Genomic DNA, 27,702 nt, shown 5'->3' with positions numbered 1-27,702 from the left:
GCGTTGCAAGAATAGCAACAGCAACAGCAACAACAACAACTGTGCAGCGCCTGGCGGTCTCAGACATGTTGACACCAGACTTGGTCGCCATTTGGCTTGATTTTGCTGTTTTGTGGGGCTTGGCCCGGCAGCCGCGAATGAAATGATATTTTTAACAACTCTTGCTTGTGCTCAAAAATAATTGTTTAAATGTCATAAAAATAGTCGTTGCAGAGGCAACTCAAACTGCAACCCGTTGAAATGCACAACAAAGAGCGATGATAGGCATTGTCATATAAATATATATTCATATACATTTATATGCTTTAGGTTGAGAATTCATTGGAAAGAAAACCATATATTTATGTATAAAGCAACATAATAACATTAATATTGCAATTCACTTAAATTCACAACAAATGTACAGATATCACTGTCCAAAACAGACTCTTTCAAAATATAATTCACCTGCAACAAGCCGCTTGCAAAACACGCACTCGCGTCTATTGTCGCGCGCGTTTAAAACCGCCCACAGCTGGATGCTATTTTTGTGCAGCAAGTTTCGCATTTGCATTTAATGGAAAATCGTCACATTCATTGCCTAACACGTGTGTCCCCTTCCACCTCTAACTCCTTTGCATCCCGCTGTTTGCTTTGGTCTTAGCTTACCAACATTTGCCATTTTTGGGGCCATTGTGTGTTGGCCGCGTTTTGACCGCGATTCGTAGACATTTGGGGTATAGAGATAAAGAGGGGCAATTGCAATCTGAGAACCGCACTCGTAATCGTAATCGTATTCGTGCATTCAGTGCATTCAGTGCATTTGTTTTTTATGAGAATTACTTGCGTTTAGCTTGGTAATTTATGCACTCGACTCGGTCGTTGTATCAAATTTCGATTGCCAAATCATTTGGAGCGAACATTATTAAAACATATTTTTGTTCGTTTTTTGTTAGTATTGTAATCAAGGCAGAATTGTGGCTTGGTTCAGGGGTTCAGGTGTTTTTCTGAAATTGAGTTTAGTCTCGTTGATGGACTTGGGCTTGGCCCATTCGACACAAAATACAAAATACGAGGTAGCTACAGATATGACTGGGCAGGCATTTCAATGACTTGGTTTGCTTTAATTTTGAATAATGAATGCTAATGAGTAGATTCAATTTCCTGCCTTACAGTTGTATAAATATGCAACAACTTATGGAAGACAATCAATAAACTATTGTCGGGAACAAAGAAATGATGACTACATCATATATAAGTCAACATTTTATCTGTTAGCATTTAGCAACCCAAGCAGTTTTCCATCAGTTATACATTTTATATGAATGAACATTTATCTTTCTATGTCAGTCCGAGAGAAGGTTGATTTATGTTAATCGAGTTTAGTCAACTGTTTACATTTATTATATAAGTAGCTGATTATAGCAAGAAATGCAAACATAATATATATCTCAAAAACGAACTCCATTCTTCGTATACCCTGTATAAATTATATGTTTCGAATCACACTTGTGCACTATTTAGAACCAGAAAACTTTCCATTAACGATTTCTTTAACACTTGCGTAAGTGGTGCACTTAAGAGCAGTGACTCATGCTACAGTACACTAATGCAACGTTAAACAATAGATGCAACCCACCCAGCTACCTGGCTAGGTATTTAGGTATTTAGGTAAGTAAAAGCGCCTCGAGCGATTAATCAGTTGAGCAAATAAGCCGAGTGTAAATCAAAGCGTAGCGACTGCATTCACTGATAGCAAACTTGCAGCATTTGAATTGAAATGACCAAATGCGATAAGTGGCGAAAACAGTGGGAAGAAAAATATGAAGTTGCTAGATATGAGCAGAGGTGAGTGCGTTTTATTCATAATTAATTGCCAGTCTATGGAATTGGTGTTGGCTGTGGCCACGACAAATGAATCAATTGGCTTTACTCTGCGCAGTGGGGCATTATTGAACATGGCCAAATCGCGTTTTGGTTGGCCAAAAAATGAAAAAAAAAAAATAAAAAACCAAAAAAAAAACAAATATTAATGCATTAATTTAACGATCGATAAATTGAGTTAAAAAGCTGCCCGACGACAACCGAATTGCGCAAAAATATTATGACCATCGTCATGTGGCATATATCAAAGGCGGCCTCCTAAAGCGTTAAAGCCAACAACAAGCCGCCTGAGAAATTGTTTCTCAACATGCAAATGCCGTGCGATTTATATATGTATGTATATTTGAGGAAGCGGCAATCGCATGCCAAACAGATAAACAAGACATTCAGATAAATGCTAGATACACTCGAGCCAAGCACAGAGAGAGAGAGAGAGAGGGGGGAGAGATTGAGTGAGGGAGAGAGGAACAGGGAGATTAACAAGTTGGCAGACAGACTCAGGTGAAATGGGTGAGAAAAATTTGTGTATTCGACTGTGTATGCTAAAAATGCATTTGCTAACCAAGTGAAATGAAGTTGTTATTCACTTATTCACTTATTTATATTTGGCATTTTGGAAAGTTGACAAACCTATCGCTATCTCTTATCAATTATCTTCAGCGGATCGGTCAGCCATCTCCGCTTAACTACGTAGAACAACACTTTGGGCGCTTTCACTTTCGCTTTAGGACACTCGAGTATGAAAAGGACATGTGTGTTCAAAAATCTAACCCAATACTAATACTCACTTTAAGCCTTAATTGTTACGTTTTTCAAAATTCGTCTCACAGTTAATAGATGTTTTTCAATCAGTTGAAATGTAGCAGTTAACACTTTACGTTAATCAAGCAGATTTCATTTGGGTCATTTCAACAATTGTTATTTGGTTGCATCGCTGTCTGTTTAATTAAGTTTAAGTGGGGGTTTTGGGCCAAGTCGGTCAGTTGGGCCAGTACAGTCAGTTGGCTGGCTGCTTGGCTTGCTTGTTAAGCATTTTCGTTTTGATTGGATCGTGAGAGAGTGTGTGAAGTGCATAGGCCTCTAGCCGGGCTACGGCCTGGGGCGGCACAAATTGGGCAGAGAGCTATTGATTTCCAAGAAAGTGAAATGCATTTTCATAGACACCCAAACTCCAGCTCCAGCTCCAACTCCAAATCGAAGTTATACTCAAATTCAAATTCGAACTCAAACTCATGCTCAACTTCAAACTTCAACTGTAGCTTCTCGCATGAATCATGCACGTAACGAGAACAAGTTGAGGTGCATAAAAACACCCATTCTCCCCCCACCACCATCATTGCCTCCATTCACAATGCCCAATTCCAAGTCCAATCCATGTTGCAGCTTTCTAATGCCGTGGCCAGTGCATTTATGACCCTGTTGGGTTTCTTTTCTGCACTCTGCATCTCATCAAGTGTGCTCCTAGGTGTATATGTGTATATATGTATATATATATATATATGTGAAACGTGCCTGCCATGCCAAAATCCAGCAAGGCATACAGTCATAACTCAATATGAGTGCACCACACACATACTCGCACCACTGAGGTCGAGGCACTTGAGCTTTGTTTAAAGCGTAACTAATCTCTTAAGTTGCAATTGCTGTTGAAGTTTTTGTTGTTTATTGTTGTTGCTTGGAGAGAGCTTAACAATTGACTTATGGTCATGGCCCGAAGAGTAAGCACTTTTCCGCTTGTTCTACAACCATTTCTAGAGTGTGAAGTTAAAAATAGCGCCTAACTTAAATGGGTTAAAGTAAAAGGTAATAAATTGCCTATATGAGTTTACCATTTTAAATTAAACACTAAAATCTTTAATTAAAATCTTAAACTCATTCATCATTCATATTCAAGAACTGTTTGTGTGTCACAATTAACCTCATTTATATTTTAAGTAATTTAAATTACGTCACGTTTTTCTAGTGCTCAAGTTTTCCAAGCCTAACCCAATCAAACAAAAATAAACAACAACAACATTTTTAATTAACAAAAAAAAAAAACAATAAAAAAAAATGCGAAACCTTCGCCAAGCTTTTGTTTGGTCCCAAAAAAAAAAGCCATCGGCAACAGTTTTGTTTGCTTTAACTGGGCCTAAAAAGTGAAAGCCCACAAAACACAGTTTAGCGGAGATAAAAACAAATTCGATGGCTGGTGGGGGGAATAAACATTCGTGTTGATCACGCAGAGTCACATTTTCCAACTGTAAAAAGTAGGGTCTATAGACAACAACAATAATAACAGTAAAGTGCGTAAAATTTCATTCGGTTTTCTTTTCCGGTCCGAATGATAACAATACAAAACGCCTGTAAGCCATTTGTCGCCACCTCTCTGTCTTTCTTTCAATCAATCAAATTGAAAATATTTCGTTTATTTTAATTATCGAACGCTAAACGAGTTACACATTAATTAGTGCTTTTGAAGCGAAAATCAGGGGTCTATTGTTTTATTTTATCTTCAAAAGTTGTAGGTATTTAGTTCAATTCAAAACGAAGGAAAAAATAATAAAGTATGTTAATATTTACCAATGGTAAACTCTGATTTGACGACTTGCTCAACAAAATCTGCGTTTCTTATGCGAAGCAAATAAAATGTTTATCGGTAATCGATTTGTATCGATATTCGCAATGCGGTTCATTTCTCAATCAAACTAAGTATACTTAAGCTGCCAGAACTTATGTATCAAATTGGAAGTCTCCAGCTCTAATAATCTGTCACATGTGCAAACAGGCAGACAGGCGGATGTGGCTAGATCGACTCAGCTGTTTATGCTGATTAAGAGTATGGGGCGTAGATAGCTTCCATTTGCTCGATGCATACTAATTTTTGCACAACAATATTATACGCTTCTACCTACTTCAAATGGGTTAAGGGTATAAAAATTCCAACAATATTCGTTACTGTGAACACCCCTCTAACGCTTGTCTCTCAGTATTGCATTAAACTAATTTGCACTTGGCTCAAGTACAGGTAAGACTGTAATAATTTATGCGCTTCTTTTATGAGAAAGGCCTTTGGCCTTATCGCATAATTTTATCTAAAGGTGTCAGCATGTTTTATGCTTTTTTGCACTTACTCTGCGCTCGAGCGACCCAAGTCGACCCCCTTAGGGGCAGCTACCAAAGACACCTTTCGCCAAGTTGCCATCCATCTTTCGGGGCAGGCAAATTAATTTCAGTCAAAATTTGGGCTGCCCTGCCCAGTATTTTTTCTTTTATTTTGTTTTTGGTAGGTGTGTTTCATCGGCAGCGCTCTTGCCAAATGATTAATTTTAAAAATATATACATTTATATATATACATCTGGTGGTTAATCTTTTATATAGTAATAAAGCTTATGTGGCAAATGCTGTCATCTTTTATCTTTCGCTGACATGTGGATGTTGCCCTGCTGTCATTTCGACTTCCTTCAGTCCTTTGGTCCATTTTTCTGGTCAACTTTCTTTTTATATACAGATACATATCCATATACATATTCATATATATATATATATATATATATATATATATATATACATATACATAACCGTAAACATAAATATAGTTTAGTAATGCACTTTACTGGTTGCTTTTGGTTTTTGAGTGGTTCGCTGGTGGCTTTGTGTTTATTTTTAATTACATTTCATGGCAGGCTTTAATTTACTTGTTGGCAAATTGAAAATTGGGCCAACAAAGATAAGCCATGTAATTTGTTTTAAATGCATATGCGTGAGTATGCCACACACATATACAAATACATATACATATACCATAACTGCACCGTTATTAAGAAACTCTTTATTAATTATGAGCAGGCTGCAGTTCATTACGGGCAATTTGAGGTGGGTGTGTTTTTGATTTTGTTCGCACAGCCCCGCAAATCAATTTTAATCGAATGTGCTTTTTGCGAATTATTTAAGTATAAAATTGAAAAGCGTATTGAATACTTGTAGATAAATATTTGCAATAACTATGGCAATAGGCGAGGCAATCAATTACTTGATAATAAATAATTAAGTATACGTGAAGTCAATTTTGAAGGAGTATTTAATTCGAGCCGCAAATACTTTTTACAACTCACAAATGATAAGGTTATCTCTATTCAGAAACTCGGAGAATTACCAAACTCCTTTGGGCCAACAATAAATGTCAAAAAATCGCAGCAGGTTAACTTATTTTGCGCTACTTAATAAACAATTTTGAACAATTTGCGTTTATTAGCGGCCCACAACAAAAACAAGCACAACAATCGACTGGGACTAAAAACAAGTCAATATATATATCTATGTGGTGGCTGAGAGGCTGAGGAGGGGATTGAGTTAAAATGATCGCCGCCGATATTTATCGTTGCGCTTGGCTCATTTGCATAGTGGTGCATGCGAAAGAAAAAATACACAATATGTATTGGCTGGCATAAGCAACTCGCAGCTGGCAATTAGTGGAAGCGTGGAGAGGGGCAAGGGGGGATTGGATGGGGGGAATTGGACGCAACACGATCGACCGTTTGCCCGACGGGGTTATCCATTTATCCATTTGCAATTGGCCTAGTCGCAAATTCTTTGCTAGCAGCCGTGTTGCTAATTACTTTATGTATAGTTTGTGGTGACCGCGCATTGTTTTATTTTCGAGTTTCGTTCTATCGATAAAATTGATAAATTGCAATGTTGTCGTGTTAATTAGAGGGCCACACATACCGCGACCAGCAGGTGGCGCTGCAAATGCTCGCGCTGTTTTTATCGCCCGCAAAACGCGTGCAAGCCTCAAACTCTATTCTGTTATACCTAACTCAATGTATTTGATTGATTGGTGGTAAATTGCTGGTACTTGTGCCTAATTACAGTTATTGTTGTTGCTGCGGATTAGAAGTGAATGGCTGACTGGCTGGCTGAGTAAGTGAAAGTGAGTTGCATACTAAATGGAAATAGAGTGCATCTTTCACGGTCATTATCGATATGGATATTAAATGATTGCTTGCTGGACCTAGATTTGTTGCTTTGTTAGCACTCCTTATTTGTAGTATAATTTGCAGGTTTATTCGATTTTTTTGCAGTCTCTCAATTAGTGATGGTCAATTATGAAAATTGTTTCAAAATCGTGATCACTGCTAATGTGCTTGTGTGTTGATTAATTGCACAGCGGTGGGCAAATAATATAGACAAAAAAAGGTGTCACAACTCGTCTCTCTGGCTGAGACTCGCATAGCATAGCTGATATAAATCTTCGTAGATCAAGAAACAGCAACAACAGCAACAACAGCAACTGCAGCAGCAGCAGCAATTCAAAAAATCGAATTGCAATTACAATGTTTGGCATACCACAGAGTCAAAGATACAAACTGTTGAAGCGGAGCTGCATTTGATTGATTGCGTCTTTTTGTCAATCATGGATACGTGATGCTATCAAAATGCTGGGATAATTAACGCCATATTTGTTGTTGTGGTTGTTGTTGTTGCTGTTGTTGTTGTTGTTTTTGTTGCCAAGCGATGACAATTAGACGGCGCACACAAACCCAAAAAGTAAATTGCATGCGAGATAAAAATCGTGTTGGGTTTTTGCTTTCGAATGCGGCCAAAATGGTTGCAAGCGCGACTTTTATGGCACTTTTAATGCAAACGATTTGAATTTGAATCGAAGACAAGACAAGACAAGATATTTTGGCTGCCGTATTTTTGTTGTTTTTTTTCTAACGACGCGAGTTGATTTGTCGCCTGCGCGTGTCAATCACACAACTCTTGAAAGATAGAAAACTTTGGTGCGCAGCTAATAACACGATTTCCAAACGATAATTAGCGAGAGGATAGGTAGCCACAGTGGCTACCTGGCTACCTCGCTAGTTGTGGAGCTGCCACTTAATCTAATGACAGTTCTCAGTTAAAAACACGCCCCACAACAACAACAACAGCAACTGCAGTTCAGTCCACAGTCCACACGGCAAAAGTGGTAACTGCTTAATCGACTTCTGGTTGCAACTTAGATAGCTACCTCTAGATATACTTACTCGATACTCGTACTCGTAGTTAAAGTTATGTAAAGTGCTTGTTGGCCAGCTAGCTAGCTGACACACTTCCGATATATAACCGTAACCATATCTCGTATAAGGAGAAAAGCTGGCCAGCTAGTCACCAGCTATTCGAATAGCAGCAGCTGCTGCTGCTGCTACTGCTACCGATGCTGCTCCACTTGGCTAAAGACAATGATAACTCATTGGAGTCGAGCCTCGTTTTACTTGCTTATGGTCAGCAATAAACTCAATTCAATTCAATTCAATTCAATTGCCCGGCAATGAGCAACTTTTTCCGGGGCGCATCATCAAATCAAATCGAGTCAAATCAACTCGAAAGGAAAGTTTCTCTCTGTTTTTATTTGACTTGCTGTGCATGGATCTAATTGTATTCGGCTTTTGAACTGCGCGAGAGGTGTCAGACATTTTATGGCTTTAAGCACACACTCACACACACACACACACACGCACACACATGGGAGTGCTATTCTATGAAATTGTCAGTTCTCACTTCATTAAAACAGCTTGGCAAACAAATGCTGTCATTGTTCAACTTGTCCAGGCGCCTCAAAGAAATTTAACTGCAGACAAACCACAAGAAAAGGAAATCGAAAAAAGTATAAAATTCAATTTGAAATATGGTAAATGCATAAAGAAATGTTTCGCTTGTAGCTTATAAAGTTATGACACTTTTGGATTAGACATGTGTGTATTCATTTCTAATAGAAAGCATGGCTTACAAGCTAAACAAATATCGAATTTTTGGCTTTTGATCATTGGAAGTGTTAAATTAGTCAGCTAAATGTCATATTTTTAGATGTGTTTGCGTCTTATAAAAAAAAACTACTTACTTTTTATAATAGTTCAAAGTTCTCTCTTAAAATCAAATAAACTTCAAATTTCGAATTCGAATTCGAATTCACAGGCTTCCTAATTGTCCAAGGGTCAAATGTGAACTGGAATCAAGCAGTCAAAGCTTTGAATCTACAAAACAATTACTGCAATCACTTTCCATGTAATTAATTTAATTTGATTTCAACTGCAAGAAGGCGCTTCCTGCTAGGGGGAGATCAACATCTGAGCATCTTGGCATCGGGATCAATCGGGAGTTGCGGGTCGACTGTCAGCAAATGTCACTTTAAATACGCCAAAATAGCGCAAAAGATTCAATTGGCGGGGCGCCGCCAGACGTTGCCGCAGATCTACCTGCACAGATAGCGGGTATTGAGGCAAGTTGCTTGGTTGGTAGCAGCGAGTAGAGATACGATTACTTCTGTAGTCATCGTCATTGCGGCAGTAGTCAGTATCTCATATCTGTGCGAGTGTATCGCAAAAGCGACTGCCAAATGACTCAACTGACAGTTGGTTTTATTTTTTGCTTGCCGGTGCGGCTGCAGAGTTGTGGACGTGGATGCTGCTGCTGCTGCTTCAGCTTCGTAGACGAGAAATTGGGTCAGGCATTGCAAGCAGGCAGGCTGGCAGGCAGGCAGTCAGGCAGGCAAGTCGACTTGGAGTCGCCTCAAGTGCCGGGTACGAAACAAACTGACAGCTCGACCATCCAACAGTATCTTCTGCTTTCTAAGGCAGCCCAAAAAGTGTGTGTTTTACTTTTCGCAGGCGGCAGCCAGCAGCCAGCAGCCAAGCAGCAGGCATATTTATGAACATGAACATACAACTTGATATTTATTTCATTGATTTCAATTTTGAGTTTTCAGTTTTCAGCCGGCTCGCTCTCGACACGTGACATGGGATTTCACTTAAGACTGTTAATGCTCGCATAAGCAAACATAAAATGTGCCAAATGTTGGACATGACATCGAGTTGAGCGAACACCGAGTAGCTGCTACATCGCTGCAGACTTTGAGCCGACACTCAAAAGGACAGCAAAACAAACAATTACATTCAGATTCAAATTCAAAGACAACAACAACCAAATACAAATGAATAAAAAACAAAAATCAAAGACAAATACCTAAAATCCGACGTGTAAATTGATTTCTAATTATTTTCAAGATTTCTGCGTCTTTTGCTGCGAAAGTTACAAATCGTTTCAAATGCTCGTGAGACTTATTTTCTTTCTTTGACGGCGACTTTCTCGCTTAGAGCGGCAACATTTTATTTTCAAAGATAGTTTCAAAAAGCATATTTTCAAAACGCAGTCAGGGTGAATGACGTAATTCTGATAAGGTTTAATGGTAGAACACTAATATAAAAAAAGGCACTTGAACTTGAACAAACTTTAACCTTTTTAAAAGTATTATAAGACCGTTAATTTATCACAAATAAAACTTAATAATATATGCAAATTATAATCAGAATATTGCATTATAATAAAACAAACTGTTTGACCCTCGCATAATAGCTTGATTAAAGGCAAATCAAACGTTTTACGAGCTGGCTACAAAATGCGCTTTTATGTCATCTAACACTCCACTCACACAATGGCCAATTAACGGTGCTTAGCCGACGTCTTGTCCACGCCCACATTGCTTGCATGTACAAATGTGTCAAAAGTCAGTTGGCTGATAAAAGAGGCGCCACAAAAAAGATGAACGGAAATGAGAGTTGGTAAAAAATATCTTTCTTCTTTTTATACACTATCCATTTGCATGACCGACCATAATCAAGTAGTCGTTAAGGCAAATGACCAATAGACATGCATCTGATGCGCCTCCGCACGCACAAGCACACACCCAAGATACATTTGTATCTTTATATCTTAAAGTACGCACTCACCTGCATATAACGCGACAGAGCCGCGTTCCGCTGGGCATGGGATCTCAACTGGGGCTGTGGTGAGCCCAGTGGACTGACAATCGTCGAGGTGGAGCCACCGATGCCGGTGTCATAGCCCTGAGCATTGGCACCATCAACATCTATTAAAAGAAAAACATAATCTTAAGGTTAGTAACATTTAAAGAAAGTAATCAGAATTGGGATTGCATCAAATGTGCCAAAAGTTGATCATTAGTGGCTTTTCATACTTTCTAATGTGAGTCTCAGGCACAGCAATCAAATGCAATAGTTTTCAAACATTATTTTTAATATTTTAATGGGTTGGTCAGTTGAAAAAAAATATATAAAAGTTGGCTTGATAAATAAAATGTATCCATAAGCCAACTCTTCAGCAAACGATAATTGAGATGAAAACTAAGATCGTTAGGCTAGTCGTACCACAAGTATTTCAAAATTTGACGAAGACCCATTTAAAGCGCTCATAAAAACAAAAGCTTAAGTATTTTCTATGTAGTCAGTCTTAATTACTTTCTGTGTGGAATGACTGAAGGCATATGCCGATGGGGCTTACAAATTAAATAGGATAAATATCGTAGGCATTCTGCTAACCATTACTAAAAAGAAAGTAAGAATACTTTAGACGAGCGAGCTCGACTTGAATATACCCTGAACCCTACTGACAAACAGTGATCTAGTTAACAAAATCTGCATATATTATACAATTTTAATGAAATTCTTACAGCTGGCTAATTATATATGTGGGTCTATTATATATCAGTTGGCAACAATTGTGTCCTTATTGCTATTGCAAATGGATTTGAATCGATAGTCGCTACACGGTGGCAGTAACCGATAAATTTAAATAAACTTGATTTATGTACTTTACTCAACTCTTACAACCAGATATATTTTATAACTCACTATTTACATTAGCATTACAATGAAATTATAGAATTATAGATACCATATCATATCATAAATACCAGAAACAGTTGACACTATGCAAATAGTCAATAGTTTCACCTGGCTGATCGGTCGATCGGTAGATCACACGCTCTATAATGCCCCGGAATGGAATCTATTATAAGCTGATTATGTATGCATATACCAGAAGTGCACAACATTTACATTTATTACTCCAAGTCGCAACGTGTGTTGTTCGATTCATATGCCAATTGTGTGTTGTGCCTGTCAATTGGCATGCAAGCCAAGTAGGCTTTTGCGTTTGGGGCAGTCGGGTAACTTCATAAAGTACCAGACATACCGTTGCGTTGCCCATGAAAATTGAAAGTTATGCGCACATTTAGTTAATGCTGACATGATTTCCTATAGCCCGGCTCCACTGTGCACGCCCAACTTGCCGCTGCTGAATTTATTAACTAGCTGCCCATCGTACAACTCAGAGTCGTGTGTGCTGTGAGCTGTGTGCAGTGTGTAATGTGTTGTTGTGTGTGAATTTATGATCTTTCAAGTGATTTCTGTCTTCGCTTTATTTATGGTGATGGGATTGTTGTTGTACACCACATACATACAACTTGTGCCTTACCCAGTTGCCCTCGCTTATTAGCATAGCTAATTAAGTGATACACTTTGAGCGAGTTGTAGGTTAAATGGATGAGTAAGCAACTAACTGAGGAGCACTTGGCTAATGAGCAACTGAAGAGCCTCCATTGTAATTAGAAATGTAATTTTGTACACACGTATACACATTTATTTAAATTACTTTTCAAATTATCGGACAAACACTAAAAATAGATTTTAAAAGCTCATATAGATATTGATGTTTAACTACAGATCGTAAAAAAGAGCAGTTATTTGCAGCTTGCAAGTATTTGATATGGTGAACAAATTGAAAATCAATCATATAGACAAAAAAAAAAAATAAACAACAAGCATACACATAATACCTAAATGGCGCATTCCGAGATAAGAGTGCAACATATAAAACAAAAAACACTCAACACTTGCAACTGCATTCGAGGGTTGGCTGCTTGGCGTCACAAGCACACATTTGTATGCCGTATATGGCATATCCAAAAGATACGACAGACAGATATATTTACTCACCTTTGAGGGAGCTGTTCATGCACATGGGGCACTGATCGTTGCGGAACATGCAGGAATAGCAGCGTTCGTGTCCGCAGGTGTCGATCAGTTTCCGTCGCTTGCCCTTATCGAAGGAGATGCGGCACGAGGGGCAAACGGAGCCGCTGGCATCGTGTTCCAACAGTCGTCGGATCGATTGCAGATCTGCAACAAAGTAAAATCAACAAAAATTAATGTGTGTGTGAATGCTAAAAACATGCTTCGTTGTAAATAGATATTCACTTGGTATTTAGAGTTTGCCATATTAAAGTGATTATCATTTAAGCGGCATTTAAGTTAAGTTATTTTATTCTACTCATAAAATGTGTCGTATTTCAACAATGTTTATATAGCTAAGCAGTACTTAAGCCTTATAAACCTTGATTTATAATTCATACATACAACTAATATATTGACATTCAAGAAGTTAATTTCAAACAACTGCTACAAATGATTTTTTGTAGCAGAAGCTGGCAAATACTCGAAAAGTTAGTTATTCTAATATATTCTAGTCTAAGTCGATGTTATGCAAAATTGCATTGCTCAGTTTGAAAATTGCACAATTTTTTTTTTGTTGGCTGTTGTCCATTTTTTGAATTTGTTTGCTTCATGTCAAAGCAATTTCCACGCTTAACAGTCACAATTACGATTTATAAAGCACAGCACTTGTTTGATATTTATTTGTTTTGGTCTCTTTTTTTGTGCAGCCGTTTGCATAAATTGTGTCTGTCAATTAAAGGCCGTTTGTGGACTCCTCGGACTACAGCTGCCAATCTTTACTTGTGTGCAACAATGCAACACAGCAGCAACAACAACAACAACGACAACAAGTCTTCTCTTGATATCGCACATTTATCTTTTTGATCAGTAGCTGCAACTACACCTCCCCCAGCTGCCTCCCTTGTGGCCAAGAGCATCGCTGAATGGCAAGAGGCAATCAGAGGCATTCTTCTCTTGACTGCACTTTAATTGATTTAATTTGATCGCTTGGTTTATTATTGCAACTAGCACTTTGTCTTTCTGTGTCAATACTATGTAAAAATGTGTGTGCAACAATCAGCAGCAATGTTTACGATATGTTTGCAAAGTGCTGCAATGTGCAGTTATCAGTATTATTGGGGGCTCGCTAATCAATGAGAGAATAGAGGGGGTTTTATTTCTGGGTAGTATTTATAATTTAAAAAATATGTATATCTTCTCGCGAATTGTTCAAATTCCACTCATGTAGTTAGCTGGAAATTGAAAAGTTTGTCTCCAATTTGTTACTAAACAAATACCAAGAGTTACTAACGATTATTAATCAACGAGAACCGTTTAATTCACGAGGATATTTCCGATTACACCATATTTATCATCTATAAGAAGTTCATCTAGTTTTTCTTCCATAGCATTTAGTTATCTATCAACTAAGAACGCCAACTGTTGTTAGTCAGCGAGTACAGCGAGTTTCAAGAAAGAGGATACACAATTAGCATATTCTCATCTGCTCATGCCCACAATTTATTTCTGCTCCTGGTTTCTCTGTTTGTGCCCTGTCAGCCTCTTAACATATGGAAACTGCACGAGGCTTTTGTAAGGCTGAAGTGAAGACTTGAAGCATTCAACGGTCTCTATTCAAAGTCATGCCAAATGCCAGGCCGCAATTCCTGTTTCTGTGTAGTGTGTTTCATATTTTGTGAGTGGGAACTGCAATGTCGACAATGTCCAAATCGACGACGATGACGACGACGACGACGACGCCAACAAGAACCACGTCCGGTCGTCGTAAAGTGGATTACAAGCTCAGCCAGCCGCTCGATCTGCGTCTGCGTCTGCGTCTGGGCTTCCACCATTCATGCCCCACTTGACAATACATTCAATATGAAGTTTTGCCAGCTATTTCTCCTTTTTTTTATTTATTGCAAATCAAGAGCTGAAGCTATTTTTGTATGAGTTTTTACTGATTTGGTTTTATGAAACTGCCATGAATATGAATATATATGTTAAAAAACTAAACTAGATTTAGAGCAATGAGTTTAAGCATAAATAGTCTTAGTATAGTTTGTTTAATAGAAATATTGCCAAAGAAATTGTACTCTTGACATATAAATTTCAGCTTTTCATTACTATATTAAGAGGAGGGTATTCTAACTTCGCCTTTGTTGGCGGTTATTTTTAATAGTTATCGAAGCAGTTGCCGCGTGGGTTGACGCCAGCTGCCAGCAACAGCAACAGCAACAGCAACAACAACTGCAACTACCACAGCAACCGCAACGACGCACAGTCTGAGGGCCCACGTTGAGTCTGTTGACGACGCCTTATCGTGTGCCACAAACTTTGAACTCGACACAGCTTGAACTTTCGACCGGTGTCATGGGAATTTTGCAAAAAAATAAATAATAATGCCAACAAGAATTGGACAAGGTGCCGCTGCAGCTGCTGCTGCTATGCAAATATTTGCAACCCTCGAGTTGGCACATGGCGCAAATTATGAACAGTTGTTGTGTCCACACTGGCAACAAGTGCGCCCAGTTACTGTCATTTCCCCTACGCCCTCCCCCATCCTTGGCAAATGTCAACTGACAATTGGCTGGTCGCTTGTCGTGCGCCTGCGCGGCAGATGCCACCGACGAATGTGGCATGCAGAAACGAAACTTGACAATTTGATGATGCGCTCATTCAACAGAATGTTGGGGTTGCAATTGCGGTGGCTTTGTCTAGCAGTTGGCCTGCAACTGAAGCATTTGCCCATTACAAAGGTATGCTAAACAAAAGGGTCTGTCTGCAACAGACAACAAACGAAAAACAAAAAAAAGAGTTGTTTCGAAAGAAAAGAAGACCAATGAAAACAATTAAGTTAGTTAAAAATTTAGAGAGCATAAAAAGGGATAAAGCTTAAAAACTTTTTGGAATTTATTAAATAGTGTTCATAGCTGAGACAAATTGTTGCCCGGCATGACGAGACTCATGAGCAAATGCTTAAGAAATCCGTAGATCTTCCTAACTTTTTTTTTGTATAACTTCTGATTTATAAGATAATTATCATGGCTTTTAAGAAAAGTGCTACAATTGTGCAAAACTTAAAGGATATGCTTAAAGGTCTGGGCTTGGAACTGGATATTGCTACTCAGCTTGTATTGGGTCGTCATTAACCAAAACTATAATTATTTAATATATTCCTTATTTATAGCATTTGTTAGATTTAAATTTAAGTAATTCGTGTTAATTGTCAACTAAATAAAATTTGATGAGTTTTCAACTAATTTCTACATATAAGCTAATTCACAATACATTATTCCGACTGCAGAAATTTGCATATCCTGCTGATAAGTTGCCAACTATTTTATGTAAGTGTGTTAAGCTCAGTTTCTTACACATTACAGTTCTCAGTTGTTTCTTTGTCTGTTGTGAGGGGCTGTGTGAGTGGGCGGGCTGCTTGCACTAAACAGTAGCTACTAAAATAATACACACACACTCAACTCTTGTGGTAGCCAATTTCATGGATTTTAAGCAGATTAATTGCAGGGTTGCTTTGCTTAAAATATTTGCAATTTGCAATTCTTGCCAATAAACTGAGACTAATAATCCCAACAAAGAGAAGAGTGTATGCTGAGAGTGCTCCCCATTTGAGAGTCAATGTACTCTTTGTTGTTTCGCTTGTTGCAACAATGCGCTGGGGTAATGCATCTAAATTGCAAAATTATGCAAGTGAGGGCAGGGGGAGTGGGGAGGTTGAAGGGGAATAACCCCACTGTTGAACTGCGCGCTACGCATGCGCTGTGGAAATAGTTATTTTTATTAGATTTATGCGAATCGCTGAGACTTGGTTGCGGTTTGCGCTAAATTGATTTGAATTTTCCGCTGCATTTTATTTCGTGTTTTGTTGCACCGCTTTTGGTTCAATGAATGAATTGCATTCGGTTTGCCGGTTTGCCCCCACAGCAGCAGCAGCAGCCGCAGCAGCAGACATCATGTGGTTCATGTGGGCGTCTTATTTCAGCTAAATTGGCAAACCGCGAGCCTGTGGTCGCATGTGGGCGTTCTGTGTGTGTGTGCTGTGTATGTTTCTATGTTGGCACCGGCACTTGTTTTCCTTTATGTAATTTCTTTGCAAATTACTTTACAACACACACACACACACACAAGTTTTTCCTGCTGCGGCTGCTTTGGGGCCTAATTCAATTTGCGGTTTGTCTTCGCGGCTTCAAATTGAACAATTTAACTTGCCTGCCTTCTTATTCACTTCCCAAGGGAACCTGCTGGCTGCGTGGAATGTGCCCTGTTAGAGCTACTTGCAAATTGAAATTACCCTGCGAGAATTTCTTAGAAACACTAAGCGAGGAATGTGCTGAGAAAGTTCTAACTTGGCTAATTGTATTACCAACAAAACCTATTTCAAAATAACAGACAAGTCGCCAGCAAAATATGATATCATTAAACAGCAATCTTTTACTCTATTCATACGATATGTCAGCGCTCAGTTTGTATTTGAAGACTATTTACGATATAAAAGTATTTACAATAAAGCCTTTTATCTTATCTTATTTCTCTCTTCTTGTTAAATACCTTGCAAAACGAGTTTTAGGTTCCATGAAACGATCGTTAAAACAATGCTGACTAAAATAAGCGCCACGGGCTGTGTCTTTTGTAAGGGTTACGATAAATAGAAGTGTTTAAATTTATGAATAGCTTATAATAAAATAAAGACAACACAGCGCAGAACAAAGCGAATAGGCTTGATGGCAAGATGTGTAGATCTTGAATGTCAATCAATATCAAACGTGTCGAAAATATTTTCCAAATAAATAATTATGCATATGGAACAAATGTGCTGATTGTTAGAATAGATTTGAATATGTTCAAGGTTATGAAAACTGTAAATTGCCAAGTCACATTTCCGTTAGAGCCATTCTCATAACTACTTCAAAAATTAATTTAGCTGCTGCAAATACATGTAGCTAATTGGAATGTTTTAACTAAAGCAAAAACTGTCACAGCGTCGATTCAAAGTGTCAGGTCAGGGCTGCTAATTTGAGCAGTGTTGTCAGACAGCTCAGGGTTAATTGGAGAGAGAGAGAGAGAGAGGGGGGGCATAGCTTAAGCGCCTCTCCCCTCCCCCCAGTGATGGAGTGAGTTTCACAAATATGCGTATTCATTACAGTTGATTGACAGACTAGACACAAACCTCGACCGTAACAATTCAGGCCTGAAGTGCGCACCCAACGGACCATGGTCCATTTACCATTTACCACTGACCATTTACCATTTACCACTTACCATGTGGCAGTGCTAACCAGTTGCCAACTATTTGCAGGCCCAATTAAATTTAAACGCGAACCGCACAAATCACTAAAGAATTCGACAGTGGGCAGTAGACGACTAACAGTTTTCCAACATATACTTTATAGCATCAATTAATAGAATATAATCATTAAATTCACAGCTTGTAACAAATTGAATGTTAAATTTAATTCAATTAAGACATAATCACAGTTACAGAAAATATATAGTAAACATAGTCCGTGACACCCTATCGCGCAATGGTTTACAGGGCATACGGCAGTGACATGGAACATTTTCCAACAACGATTTTTCTTTGTTTCGCACTGATTTTTACAAAATTACTTTTGAGCTTTGGTCAGGTTTTTTCAAATTATTTTTTATACCCCTTTAATTGGTTTTGAAGATTTATTATGTGTGTGTTTTATTTATTTGAAAGCAAAGTGTAAAAATAGCACCATTGTTTTGGAAACAAAAACAAAAAAAAAAACGAACATTTTCAAGTTCAATGCGTGGGCAGCAATAATTTTACATTTTTTACATTCAAGTTTTTGTTTCTTTTTTTATTTGTTACTCACTCTCTTTCTCTCTTATTTCCGACTCTAGCTCTTTTAGTCACTCAATTCGATTTGTGCTGGATTTGCGTGGGTCACGGTTGCCTTTGTGGTATTGGCGTGGCTATTAAGTGTGTGTGTGTGTGTGAGTGTGGATTGTGTGTGTGTGAGTGTGGATTGTGTTTGTCATCGACATGGTCGCCTGCATGAGTCAGCATCCCCAACGCGACGGAAATGGGACGACCCAGCATAGACTGTAATTACATACCAAACACACACTCACACACACACTCAACCCATAATAGATGCATTCGATTTGCATTTTTCCATCGAATTTTTTGCATGGCTGAAATCGTCAGTAAAGATACAAAACCGTGCTTGGATACTCATCATCGTATTCATACTCATTCGATTGGGATGATCATCAAAGTTTATAAATACATTTCAAGTATTTTTAAGTATGACGAATAGTAAATCAGTATTTCAATTAAAAACAATGTTCAAGAAAAAAATCAATCACAGGTTGTAGTTCACTCAGCCAAAACTCAGGATATGGCCATAATTCATGCTGACAGAATGATTGCAAAGAAAGTGGCAAGTAGTAGAAAGCGCCAAATAAAACAATGAAAAGGGCAGAAGAGAAACGGCAAAAGAAATATAAACTTCAAGGCAGGTGAGAGATATTGTGAAATAAAACAAATTAAGCGCGAAATTGGCTGGCCTTAGAGTGGAAGGGACCAACAAACCATTGAAAGTGTCATAAAGTCTTAAGAGTTGTCGGTTAAATGAGTTGCAAACAAATCGCAACTCATAAATTAACCCAAATGGTCGCTCGATTGGCAAATTTCGTGAGATTTTGCATTTTGATGCGCCCACAGTTCGTGAAACGTGAGCCGAGAAGAGTTACCTAAGCGTGGCCCTCGGCGTCTCCAACTAAATCCACGAAAAGCGACTGCAAAATGGAAACTGGGCGTTACTCAGCCTCTAACGTCCGTTGCATGCAACGCAGGATATTCCTGTTTATGGAATACCCAGTAAAGTTCACAACTCAGTGCCTAGTGTCACTGATTTTGCCGACAGTCACTGAAACAAACCCTTCTGCTATCATTGCTCCTCGTTAGCCAGATAAAAGTGTGGCAGAATGTCGCAACATGTTTTGCTGTAGCCATAATCACTCAATCATGAAATCAACATGGTTCCGGTTCAATCGGTTTGAGTGCTGACATTGGCACATGAATAGAGCTACTAGTTGTTCACTTTTGATGAGGTCTCGTTTCGCTACAATTAACTGATTGTCAGCTGGAAACAAGTGCAAAGCAGTAGTTCAGAATTAAGTCAAGTATCTCATTACAGTGATCATTACCACTTAAAACTTACATCGTACAAATATTCTATCAATCACCTATTCTAATTTATTTGTTTTGTAACTTATTAGAAATATAAAACTCTTATCTTCTTCATACCCACGTCGAACAGAAACCAATTTTGGAACATGCAAATCAAATTAAACGATGCAAGAAACCAAAGTATCGAATAACGCAGTTCTTTTATCGCTTAGCATTGACCCAGTTCCCGGAAAGGTAAGACGACAATTTCAACAATCGATAAACTTGTTGACATATTTTGGACACATCTTCAGCCAAATGTGAAATGACTCTATTAGTTCTGCCACAAACTAAAAAAAAATACACACACACACAATCAAACTACAAAATTCAATTAATATTTATGGTCTTTTAAGCTGCACATTTAAATGTGTGTCAAATGTGTGCCGACCGGAAATTTGGCAAAAAAAAAAAAACAAAAAAACAAATGTAAAATTAAAAATGAAAAAGAAAAACACGCAACTGAACTCGAAATGCGAATATGCATAAATCAAACGGCACTTCCGTTGAGCGTAGGTTTTTTTATGAAAGAAAAATAGCAAAATACGCTTAACCAAATGAAAAGTGACAATTTTATTGGAAGACAGAGAGACATTCATATACATATATGTATGTATATATGTATATGTACACATTCATATTCATATGCCCAAGCTCAAGCCGCAATGCCAACGCAAACGTACTTGTAAATTATTTGCATACCCTGTACTCAGTTCAAATTGAGCTGGGTAGAGGCTCTAGGTCACAGACAAGAAGTCACCTAACTAACACATCATAGCAGATTATAAAGATGTAACACGCTAGGAAAACATTTTCTTAACTCGGAGGACAGAGAAACCCCACAAAGTCTTCCATTCATACAGAAATTAGAGTTAATTGAAGAGCTAAAGGCTCAAAGCGCATCAGATCTAACAGGTCAAAATGCCGTGCAAAATGCCTCCAAATAGTACTAACAATATTAAATACTCATTTAAAATTTATTTGTGAATATCTTATATATATATCACATATATTCCTTAAGAATCGCATATCAAACACAGATTATATTCTCAAAACGAAGACAAGAACTGTTGTTATCAGTGCTTCACTTTACAGGGTATATTCTAGTGACACACACTCCACCAGCGCATTCTTACTTATTTTCTTTTTCCTGTGCAATTTTTGTTTATTTTTCCTTTTTTCGTCATATTTTTTTTTGGGGAAAACCCACGCAGAGCCAATTTTAACGGCAACGGCAACGCAGACATCGCGGCCACTCACTCGTCATTCATTCAATACGCCCCAGGCCGTGGCGCACAGCTGATTCATTCACTCACTCATTCATTCATATTAGCTCACGTTTCACGCTGCACTCGTACGACATTTCTGACAAACAATCTTCATACTCAGCATCTGTGGGTCGATCGCCCATCCATAATTGGCTATTGGCCATCGATCACTTCTTCGTTTTTAGTTCGGATAATGCGGGTTTAGCATGGTCTTTTTTTGTGGGTTGCAGCATTTTTTTTAGCATCATGATTAAGTGGTCAATGCATCTCTTTGATTTAGTTAGCCATATATACTTATAACATTTGACCGACAATTTGCTGGGGGTTAAATGTCGCTTGAGCTGGTGCCAAATGCATTTGAATACAAATCAATTGAAAAAGGTGTTGATGGGTTTTGGAAGTGTGTCAATTGTGAGCGGAAATGATTTAAAATCTATATTATTACTTTATATTATTCGATATGTGCAAACTTTCCAAACAGTTAATTAAAAATCAATTCCAAAACAATATTTATTTCTTTAACACTTCAACTTTTTCTCACGCTTATGCTTTGAAAAGTAATTAAGATATGGTCTTAAATATATTTATATGCTCAGAATTTGCAAATCAAATGATTTGATTTCAACTTTATTACCAAAAACATTTACCGCCTCCAAAAACCGAACAAAATTTTTGAAAAAAAAAAAAACACCAACAATTTGATGTGAATCGTAGGCAAATTAGCATTTGAAATTTGTTTGTCTTGTAGGAGACAAAATTAATTAGTTTTCAATGAAAATGAGCGTTTAATTTGTGCGGCTTTTGTTCGGCGAGAGAAATTCAAATTAGTGTCTAAATTGCGTTAAATTAATTTCAATCTAATTTTTCTAAGTTGCCACCAACTGGTTAGGCAACACAAGGCCCAAACAGTTTATATTTCATATGTATATATTTAACTATGCATTTTAGTGGGTCTCCTAATTATGACCAAATTAATGCCTCAAGGTTTTTAGTTGCTTTTGGGTGATTTGGATTAAGCCTTATATTGGGCTTGGCTGCATTTTTTGGATGTTTGATGATTAAGCGATAAAAATTGTTTATATTTGTTCGTTATTTCTGAAAGCCTAACAATAGCAATATTGATTTAAATAAATGTCTTTAATTTAGTTACACTGATTAGTGGGTTTTAGGAAAACTTTTCGAATTTCTGAATTTCGAAAAATAGTGTTTCGTTATTTATTTGCTTATAAACTTAATAAACAAGTAGAAAATACACCAGATACATATCAAATTACAGACTTATTCATAAGTAGGTAAATTTCAGGCCGGTTTTAGTAATTTCTCAATTTCAACTAATTATTGTTATTATTATCTATTCATCTTTGAATTCCAAAAGTCTGACTTGACTTTAATGACAATTACAATATTATATAATAGAATAATAATAATAATAATAATATGCATAATTATCATCGCCTACAGCGTCAGATATCGATTGGTATACAGCTTAAACTATTTGTTTGAGGCAATATTTTTGTTTTGATTGTCAAATTCAATATATTCTCAACAACATTGGCACAGAGAGAGATTTTAGATTTAATAACGAATTCTTAGTCTTAGTCGTGGTCTTGGTTTTGGTTTACATTTATCTCCCAGGTGCTGAGCATCTGCCGACTACCGATTGCGGCTGCCGTTTTGGTCCATTATGCTAATCAGTTGGCTATCAGCTGTGTCTGTGTCCCTAAGCGGCTCAAAGTGGAAGTGGTCGCCAATCGGCATAGAACATAAAAACAAATTATATATATTTCGAATACCCTTGCAGAGAGTAGTTTAGTTGGTCGTTAAGTTTGTAACGCATTAAAGAAGTCGTCTCTGATTTCATAAAATATATGAATTCTTGATCAGCATGAACAGTCGAATTGCAATGAAACTGGCCACATTTCCGTCTAGTTTGTGCTATAAATATATCGAAGCCGGTCGGTTCACATTAAATTATCGATCAATCGAAGGATGTGTTCTTGTATACAAAACTTTTTGGTCAACAATTATACTCCCCTTATAATAAAAAAAATCATTTAGATTTCACAATCAGTCGAAAGATAAGTTCTAGTAAGAACATCTTTCTTGCTTACCAACTTATCAACATCAGGCTACTTAATCATTAGCTTTCATAGCAACAATTGGTTGAAGTAAAATTTAGGGTATGTAAACTTCGGCTTGCTTAAGCTATTTAGTTTTTCTAGTATTTTTCTCAGATCACATATATATATATATATATATGTGTATTGTGCATATATTTGCATAAATTGAATTGTGGGAACACGCGTGTGTCTTGGCTCTTGCTCTGGCTCTGGCTCTAGCTATGCTGTTTAGGTCGATGTCCATAAGCCGAGACTCGAGAAATGCAGAGCCAAGAAAGAGACTCCAAGATCGGAGATTGACAAGCTTGCAGCATTGGTTGGCGCGTTACGCGACGCCATCGATTGCAATCGCTGCACGATTGAGGCGATGGACTGCATACAAATCAGTTTGGTGCCGCAGACGCGTGTGGGCGCCACTTGAGAGATAGATAGAGAGAATGAGAAAGAGAGAGGGAGGCGAGGAGTGTAGTGAAGCGCCGTGGGGCATACAACATTAAGCACATAATGCAACACTTTACCGCCATTCTTCACATCACTTTATGTGTTGTGTTGATTATGTGCAACATAATTTCTGCCGGGCTCTTTTTATTGTCATAATGATCATAATGGGTTTCATTTAAGGCGCTTTCTAAGCCGTCCCGCGGCTCATTAATCATCTCTGTTTTGGGGCGTGGCGTTCAGTTTTTAATGTAGTTTTTTTTTTTGGGTCGTCATAAATATTTTGACCAATATTTTGTACCAGTTTTATTTATACATAGTTTATTTTTTTGTTGGTTTTTTTTACACGTTCGCCGGCCGTTTGTTGTTTCTGCTTTTAATTTGGCTGCAAATGGAGCGTGTGATTGACAGCGTTGTGTTCTCGATGTTTTTTTCTATCTATGATTTCCTTGTTTTATTTTTTATTTAATTTTTTTCTCTCTTTTTTATGTAACTTTTTAATACGCTTTGATTGATTGATTGGGTTCGAGCTGAGTAACATAGAATTGGCGATACGAGCGCACAACTTTGATATGAAATTATGAAATATTTCACTCACCCGTCGAAAGACTTAAATTGGCTTTCAAATCACATTGATTGACATCTCGCATTTGGCTCGTTAGACGAAATTGATACTAATAAAGTGATTTACTTAGCTCTTGGTTGGTCAACTAGTGATTTATGTGAATTTCAGTGAAATGTTATAGAAAATATTTAATTTGATTATAATGTATAATGAGGAACTTACGCAATTTAAGAATACAAATATTAATCTCATAAATAATACATAATTATTGATAATGGTGTTTATGTAGTAGCTTTATAAAAAATTCTTATTCGAGCATTGCTGGGGTTTGTAGACGGTTATATTTCATTTAAGTTTAAGGCTCAATGCTCACATATTTTGTATTCGAGCTGTGCTTAGATTAGCATATCTATATATAAGTTTCACATGCTAGAGTCGATGTTATTAATGAAGCAACAGCATCTCAAGATATGCTTCAAGTGACACTGAGCAACAACTAATAAAACTGACACGAGCACTAACAACCAGATTGGGCTTCAGGTGTGCCTGACAAAAAGCAAAACGCAAAACCGATGTAAGGCTCATGTTAGCGATAATGGAGACTCAATAGACACACTACATTCACACACACACACACACACACATACAGGCACACACACACATGCAATTTGCCATGCTCTTTAGAGCGTATACAAATCGACAAATCCAACAAATTGCCGTCTAAAACGTGAGCAGGTTGGCATTGAAAAGTGGCTGACAAACACAGCATAACGAAAATAATACTAATAATAATAATAATGTGATAGAGCGGCGTATGAAATCGCCTATAGAAGAGAAATAGAACATTTCAATTGATAATGAAAACATATAATTAAAAGTTCAACTGATTTAACCCCCCCGAGCAAAATGGAAACGCCTTCAAAAATATAACAACAAAACGATTCACTTCAATTTGAGGCTTGATAGTTTCAAAAGGGTCTTCAAATTGTATGTTTTATACTCACAATTGTTGCTGTTGTTGTATTTTACAGTCAAGAAATGACATAAGCCGCAAAAGTATTTGGTACAATACAGAAAACAAGTAAATAGACAACTCAACAACAACTTTATAATACTTGTAATTTACAATAGTAGTAAATTGCCGTAGCCAAAGATTAGTTAAGCAAATTACACTTAATATGTGTAGTTCATGTAGTTTATTGTCAAAAGTGTATGCCAAGTACATAAGCACATATAATAGCCATTACTCATTAGCAGTGTGTTGCGATGTTAAATCACTAATGTATCTGAGGTACTTCGTTAAGGAGAGTACATTAAATGAGTTCAATAAACTGTGTGCTACACGAAAGTGATTAAACCAACTCAATTTGAGCAAAATCAAACTAATTTGAAGTGCTGATTTAGTCAGCTATTTCCAACTTAACTTAAATTTGACTGTAAATTTAAAAAAAACCTGAATGTTTCTGTATAATTGGCAAGACCCATGTTAATAAACGAATTAAATTCTAACAAATTATACAAAATTAAAAAGGAGGAACTAAATTATAAGTTAAAAATTAAAGAAAAATAATTAATTAAATGTAATATAGTCTGTGGGTATTAAATTTTTAAGTGCTCCAATATTTATTGCAAGCTCGGAAAAACCCCAATCGGAACCATTATTGTTAGGCGATTGAGTTAAGAAGTAGACAGAGATAAAGAGTAATACATAAAATAAATAAAGATGGACAAGTCTCTGAATCTGTGGAGTAAGTTAAGTTTGCGACGGTTGCCCGAGATATATTAGAATTGAAAATTGAATTAAAGGAAGAAAGAGTTCCATCGAGAATACGTGAAATAAAGCATTGTAAGACTTGCGAATGACACGAATGGATTGAATAAAATGATTCATAAAATTGACACAGTAGGTTAAATTTTATAGTCAAACAATGTGCGTATCCAGTTTTTATAGACATGACATAAGCTACCTATTTTGCATTGAGAAAGGGCGAATTACAGATTGGCTCTTTAAAAGCTTGATAGTGTTTCCGAGGCTTAAATTATATTGTGTGTGTGCGTGCGTGTGTGTGTGTGCCGTGAGACGTGGTAATATGTACACTTAGCTCTAAAGTTGTTTAGATTGAAACGTCTTTTAATTGCATGTTAATTGCCCTAACCAGCGAACAGACAAACAGACAGGCAAACGGACAGACAAACAGGCAGACAAACAGACAGACAACTTTAGCAAATGTGGAAGAGACGCAGTTAAGATCTGCAAAACGATACAAAGACTGAAACCAGACTGTTGCCTTTGTTGTTGTTGGCCAAACTTGGAGCAGGCAGCAAGCAGTCAGTGGACATTGTTTGTTTCTTTTGATGTGATCGTTCTGTTTCTGTTGCTTTCTCTGTTTCTCTGTTTCTCTGTTTCTTTTTTTTCCTTTTTCTTTTTTTCTTTTTTGGATTGCTTGTGAAAAACTGGACTGAACATAGAACATCGCGAGAAGTGGAGAACTGGAGTGCAGTTCGTATTAAAACAGTTGCACTCATTTGTTGTCCCAGTCGCCATCATTGTTCTTTCGAGGCAGAGTGTTTATCTGTCAGTCTCTGGCCAGTCTCCGCACCTCTCGGAGTACCTATTTACTAAAGTACGTGTGGTTATGGCTCTGGTTCAGACACTGCCCGTGGCTCTAGCTCGAGTTCGAGTTGGAGTTCGAGCTACAGCTTTGGACACAGACAAAGACAAAGACAAGTTTTTCAAGTTTTCCGACAGGGGCACAACATGAAGTCATTCAAGTGGCAAACAGCAACGGCAGCCGCACAGCCACTGGACATGAAGAAACACACGGCACAAGGGACAGGGCCTCCAAAAAGAGACAGCAGCACAAATACCAGAGAGAGACAGACACACTGGTTGACCACAAGAAGAAGGCTTGGAGGCATTGTTGTTGTTGTTGCTTGTTGTCCGTTGGTTGTTGTCCAGTTGTTTGGAGCTGTCATTTGCACTTGACGTTGCAACTACAATTGCAACTGCTGCAGTAAGACTTATTTAAACGCATATAAAGTCTATAATTCCATCAGCTGCAGCTTATGGGGAATCAATTACCTCAGATAAGATAAGTACTTGCTTGGTTAGCAAGCATTCAATTATTGAATCACGCACTTTACAATAGATTTGTGAAATACACCTTTTAGCAAAGATGCCATTTTGATTCAATATTTCCTTTCGCTTCCCTTACTTCAATCGTAGAATTATTATCTTTGCTTTTGTCTTTCCCAGGTCAAATTCAATTTTGATTCAGCTTTAAGTCTGTGTAAGTAGACAGTCTGATTAAAAACACTTTACACTTATAAATTAAAACTTTGTATGGTCATCGCTAAGCAACTTTAGGTTTACTTCTAAGGCAAACTGGCCACTTTGTACCTGGCAGCATATGT

The 27,702-nt window shown here is 37.5% G+C and overlaps 1 protein-coding gene across 4 annotated transcripts in view; it reads right to left on the bottom strand.

The window, feature by feature from the left end:
- LOC6558346 (protein TANC2) overlaps window positions 1–27,702 on the bottom strand; it is a 55,066-nt gene that overhangs the window by 9,694 nt on the left and 17,670 nt on the right. For all 4 annotated transcript variants that reach the window (XM_032737700.2, XM_032737693.2, XM_032737684.2 and 1 more), the window contains exons 2-3: window positions 12,682–12,864; window positions 10,615–10,754 (exon numbers count right to left, since the gene is read on the bottom strand). In XM_032737700.2, the coding sequence (XP_032593591.1) occupies window positions 10,615–10,754; window positions 12,682–12,864 (323 nt within the window). The remainder of the gene's footprint in view (window positions 1–10,614; window positions 10,755–12,681; window positions 12,865–27,702) is intronic.

Source organism: Drosophila grimshawi, unplaced genomic scaffold (assembly GCF_018153295.1).
Source record: "Drosophila grimshawi isolate 15287-2541.00 unplaced genomic scaffold, ASM1815329v1 contig_44, whole genome shotgun sequence".
Classification (NCBI taxonomy): Eukaryota; Metazoa; Arthropoda; class Insecta; order Diptera; family Drosophilidae; genus Drosophila; species Drosophila grimshawi.
The sequence above is the reverse complement of the archived record's forward strand: the minus strand, read 5'-3'. Positions and strand labels throughout refer to the sequence as shown.